The sequence below is a fragment of the Alosa sapidissima genome, chromosome 4 (assembly GCF_018492685.1).
Source record: "Alosa sapidissima isolate fAloSap1 chromosome 4, fAloSap1.pri, whole genome shotgun sequence".
In the NCBI taxonomy this organism is placed as follows: Eukaryota; Metazoa; Chordata; class Actinopteri; order Clupeiformes; family Clupeidae; genus Alosa; species Alosa sapidissima.
Genome location: NC_055960.1, coordinates 36,283,274 through 36,288,624, shown reverse-complemented (window position 1 = coordinate 36,288,624; position 5,351 = coordinate 36,283,274). Strand labels below are relative to the sequence as shown.

The following is a 5,351-nucleotide window of genomic DNA, read 5'->3' as shown; positions in this document are numbered from 1 at the left end:
CAGGAGCCTCCCACGGCCGCGCCGGACTCCACCGCCAAGGAGAAAGGAGCGAGGGGAGGGGGCAGAGAAAACGGCACGGCTCCCCCTGGTGGCGCGGAGGACTGGGCGGAGACGCAGAGCCGGGCCCCCACGGACGAAGACGTTGCCACGCCGACCAGCGAGCCCAGGAACGACACACACATGGAGGGTCTGCCGCGTCCCGAACTGCCCTCTCCAAATGGCAGGCCTACAGTGGACGGGAAGACCTGGCCATTCGCCATCCACCCAGGTGACCTGAGCTGAGCACACACACACACACACACACACACACACACACACACACACACACACACATACACATACATACACAACAGCCACCAGCAATGCATATGGGAATACAACTTGAACATTCCGAGAGTTGCAGTTATTTACTGACGGTGAAAGATACAGTGTTGTCATTTCCTCCGTGTCACATCCTCTCTGTGTTGCCCTGACACACTGTAGCTTCCTGGCTCTATTCTGAGCTGCTGCTCCCAGGTTCAATTTGTCCGGCGCTCGCAGGCGAAGCCGCCACCGCTGCGCTAGGCTAGGCCATCTGCCCACACCCCAGTGGCCCCGCGCGCTGCCTACTCATGGGAGGCCCTGCAGAACGCAGCGGCTGATTGCCTGTTATCACCGCAGCATGCGATAATTACCTCCCACTCTGCCACTCCAGGCACCCTGCAAACCTACACACACACACACACACACACACACACACACACACACACACACACACACACACACACACACACACACATATAGCACTCACTCACTCACTCACTCACTCTCTCTCTCTCTCTGTCTCTCTCTCTCTCTCACACACACACATATATCACTCACTCACTCACTCTCTCTCTCTTACACACACACACATATAGCACTCACTCACTCTCTCTCTCTCTCCTCTCTCTCTCTCTCTCTCTCTCACACACACACACACACACACACACACACACACACACACACACACACACACACATATAGCACTCACTCACTCACTCACTCACTCTCTGTCTCTCTCTCTCTCTCTCTCTCTCACACACACACACACACACACACACACACACACACACACATAGCAGACACACACGCGCTCTGCTGCATCACGCTCTCAAAGACCACCATCACAGATAATCAAGCCATAGCTGTCAGATCAATAAGCGGCCTTCATAACGGGCTGAATACCGTCGTCTCTGTGTGTGTGTGTGTGTGGGGGGGGGGGGGGGGGGTGTGGTAGCATTAGCATTAGGCCATCCATCCTGCACTGCTGCCATATCGACACAAGCTAATCAGTCTGCCCAGTGATTGCCCAGTGATTATAAATGGCCGCTTGTGCAGCGGATGGTATTCTCTCTGAGGCTGATGACATAGAGTGGTATAGGGTAGTGGTCAAGTGTGTGTGTTGTGTGGTGTGTGTGTGTGTGTGTGTGTGCACTGTCATTCATAACTGTATACCTGGGGTCAGGCTGCAGATTCCCTCAGAGCTCTGGCCCAGACTGGGAGACGGGCACTATAAACATGAATGCATTTCAGAGTGCATCTCATAATTGCAAATGGCTGATTATTTTGTATTCAAGGTCTGTCGTGTAGATCTCCATAAGTCTATATGTACAGTGTATCTATATCAGTGTACAGTATGTGCTATCCAGGTGTCTGAAAGTGTAGATGCCTACAGCATGCAGTAGATGCACATGCATATAGGTTTAATGTAGTGTGCTTATCACATATGCCTTTGGAACCGTACACAAGCTTTGGAAGCTAAGCTTTGGAAAACCGCGTCTGAGGCATAAGTACACATGATGGAAAAGTACTGGAACAAGTGCAGCAAGTCTCAAGTTAGATTTCTCTCTCTCTCTCTCTCTCTCTCTCTCTCTCTCTCTCTCTCTCTCTCTCTCTCTCTCTCCTCTCTCTCCTATATGTTTCTATACATTTCTTTCATGTGTGCCTCCCACCTTGCCACCGTCATGTGAGTTCTGCATTCTCTCCTGCTTTTCATCATTCTCCATTCCCCATTCTCTTTTTCTTTGCTTCACTCTCTCTCTCCCTCTCTCTCTCTCTCTCTCTCTCTCTCTCTCTCTCTCTCTCTCTCTCTCTCTCTCTCCACGCTGCTGCTCAGTTCTTCCCTCCCTACTTCTGTTTACTGTTTGTTCCTTTTCTTCCCCTGCCTCTCTCCGAGTCGCTGTTCTCTCTCTTCCCCACTCTGTCCCCCTCTCTCTCCCTCTCTCCCTCCCTCTCTCCCTCCTCCCTCTCTCTCTCTCTCTCTCTCTCTCTCCCTCCCTCCCTCTCTCTCTCTGTCCCCTTCATTCTCTTCTGAGGCATCACGCTGGCCTACTTTCTTGTCCAGTGAGATGAGTACAGAGCAGAGACGCAGCTGCAGGGGAAAAAAAAGCCCTGTGCTCTTATTTTAGCTGCCGCTGGAGATCAGTGAGACTGAAGCTCAGCTCCGTGCTCAGTGACTACACGCGTGTGTGTGTGTGTGTGTGAGTGTGTGTTTTGTGTACTGTACTTCCGGCGGGCCTCGCATGCGCCTGGCTGGCAGACGTGCAGCAGGACGGAAGCGCAGTGGCGCTCTCCTGCCACGCTCAGCCGTGCCACGGGCAGCGCGAGGGGACGGCCGCGAGGACCTCCGCACCACGCCGCCTCCGACTGCCGACCGACCGCAGCCATGGGCTCCGGGAACGAGACGCGGGACGGGGGCTCCGGTACGTGCCAAAATCGGGTCAGCTCTGTGGGAAAAGTGCCCGGTGGGGGGGAGGGGGCACTGAACTCGGAGTCTCTCGGCGCAGCTCTACGATGACTCAGCAGCTTCAGGGTAGACGGAGGTATTCAGGGTGACTCAGCAGGTCTGAGAGGAGATAGGCGGGGGGGGGGGCGGGAGTGCGAGCCGTGCTGTGCCGGGACTGAGCTTGGGTCAGCTACGCCACGGTGAGTAAGGGCTGTTCCAGTGGCGCTGGTGGGCTCGGGGAGGGCGAGGGTTAAGTTTTGGGTGCTGTGGCGTGTGATCAGGAGGAGCACGTGCTTCTCAGTGTAGTGTGTGTCTGAAGCGCACAGGGGGCCGGGGCACGGAACAGGCCAGCAGGAGGAATGTTTTAGCACAAACAGAGCGCGCTGGCACTAACACATGCACACACACACACACACACATGTACAGACAGACACACACTCTAACAGGCATACACAACCACACAGACAGACGCACACACACACACATGTATAGACAGACACACAGGCATGCACAACCACACAGACAGTGGCACACACACACACACACACACACACACACACACACTGGAAGTGAACTGAACTGAGACAGTGCCAGTGTGCTGCACAGATCCAGAAGGCTGATCTAAACATGATGCAACGAGGGCCTCGCTGATGCTAGTGCAGTCACTCGGGGAGAAAGTTTTGAGCTCTCAAACTGAGACGAGGACACGCTTTTCTTCTAGCGTCTCGGCGTCTGTCTCGTTTCGACTCTCAATTTGCTTTTCTGAGCCTATTCAGACGCCACTTTCATTTTGCATTCTGACCCCAGCCCAGTCTGGCCCACATGGTAGGTCTCTACCGAGGACATGCACACACACACACACACACACACACACACACACACACACACACACACCTTACCCAGACAGCCATTACAACAGATAGTCTTTCTTCTTCCGTTCTTTCTTTTAATATGTCTCTCTTTTTCTTGACTTCTTCCAGTCTGTCCTTCCTACCCTTGTGCTGTGTTTTCACACTCTCTCTCTCTCTCTCTCTCTCTCTCTCTCTCTCTCTCTCGTCCTCCATGCCTTGCAGAGAAGACCAGCGTGTCGAGCGTGCCCGCGGTGCCTGGGTCGGGGAGGATGGAGTGGATTATCCCCTTAGTGGTGGTGTCGGCGCTGACCGCCATGTGCCTGGTTCTGCTGCTGGCCGTGCTCGTCTACTGGAGGTGAGTCACCAGAACGCCCTCAACAAACAAACAAACAACAAACAAACAAACAACAAACACAACACCAGACACCTTTCTCTCTCGCCAGGTTCCCCCAGTGGCTGGTAAACAAATGCTGGGGTGCTGTGATGTGGAGGGGTTGTTACGGTTTGGCACCGCGGTAGTGCTGTGATGTGGAGGGGTTGTTACAGTTTGGCACCGCGAGGTAGTGCTGGGGATTTTATCAAGGTCCTCTGCAATTTTAGAGCAAGAGAGGGGTGCTGGAGGTGTGTGTAAAAGGAAGCTGCACTTGCTGTGTGTGTGTGTGTGTGTGTGTGTGTGTGTGTGTGTGTGTGTGTGTGTGTGTGTGTATGTATATGTGTGTGTGTGTGTGTATATGTGTGTGTGTGTGTGTGTGCGCTCACACTGAGTAAAATGATGGAAGGTGCTTGAGTAAAACTGCCGTAGGGGGCTAGTCGGCTCGGGCCGTTTGTGTCAGAGAGACCGCCCTGGCCAATTGTACACCTGCACACCTCGGCTGTAGTTACAGTGGGATATTCTCTGAGATGTGCGGGTGGTTCTGTGAAATGAGATCGGCTAGTGCTGAGAGGTAGCACTTCAGTCACCTTCTCTAAGGTTAGGTCATTTACTCTGCTATTGTTTTACTGCACAGCTGTCTGTTTATTTTCACTTCACTTTCCTTGTTTATGTGTTTCAAAGCTATTATCTCTCTCTCTCTCTCTCAATTAAATTAAATTCAAGAATGCTTTATTGGCATGACAAGCTCACTTATATTGCCAAAGCAGTTATACAATAAATCTGAACACATACATGTCAGTACATTTTCATAAGAATAAAATAAATAGGTAAAAGTAAAATAAAATGCAGTGTGTGTGTGTGTGTGTGTGTGTGTGTCTGTGCGTGTGTCTGTGTGTGTGTTTATGTGTTGATATAGGTCACTCATTGTCCCTCAGATTGTGGCATGTTGATACATACTGGACAGCAAGATATGCTTTATCTTTTTCTCCTAATAGTATCTTTAATTTTGATATGTCATTAAGTTCATTAAATTAGGAATATAATAGGAATTTCTAAATTTGTTGAAGAAAAGGTTTCTTGTTTGATCGAAGGATGTACATTGTAGGAGGAAGTGCATCTCTGTCTTGACCTCACCTGTCATGCAGTAACCACATATTCTGTTTTCTTTTGGTTGCCATGATTTTTCCTCATGAGTCTTCCTTTTTCGATTTCCAATTTGTGGTCACGTAAGGGTCAGTCTCTGTTTCTATCTCTGACAGTATTAAGATATTCTGCTAATTTATATTCTCGGTTTAGGAGCAGATAGCATTGTAATCTGCTTTGATTTGTAGTTTCTTCTTTCCAATATTCCAAATAGGATTCTTTACATTGTTTCATAATT

General features: G+C 50.7%; 1 protein-coding gene across 1 annotated transcript in view; it reads left to right on the top strand.

Moving 5' to 3' along the window:
* Positions 1-5,351, top strand: part of ptprga (protein tyrosine phosphatase receptor type Ga) — a 181,845-nt gene that overhangs the window by 145,325 nt on the left and 31,169 nt on the right. The window contains exons 10-11 of the mRNA XM_042090215.1: positions 4-268; positions 3,820-3,952. Of these exons, the coding sequence (XP_041946149.1) occupies positions 4-268; positions 3,820-3,952 (398 nt within the window). The remainder of the gene's footprint in view (positions 1-3; positions 269-3,819; positions 3,953-5,351) is intronic.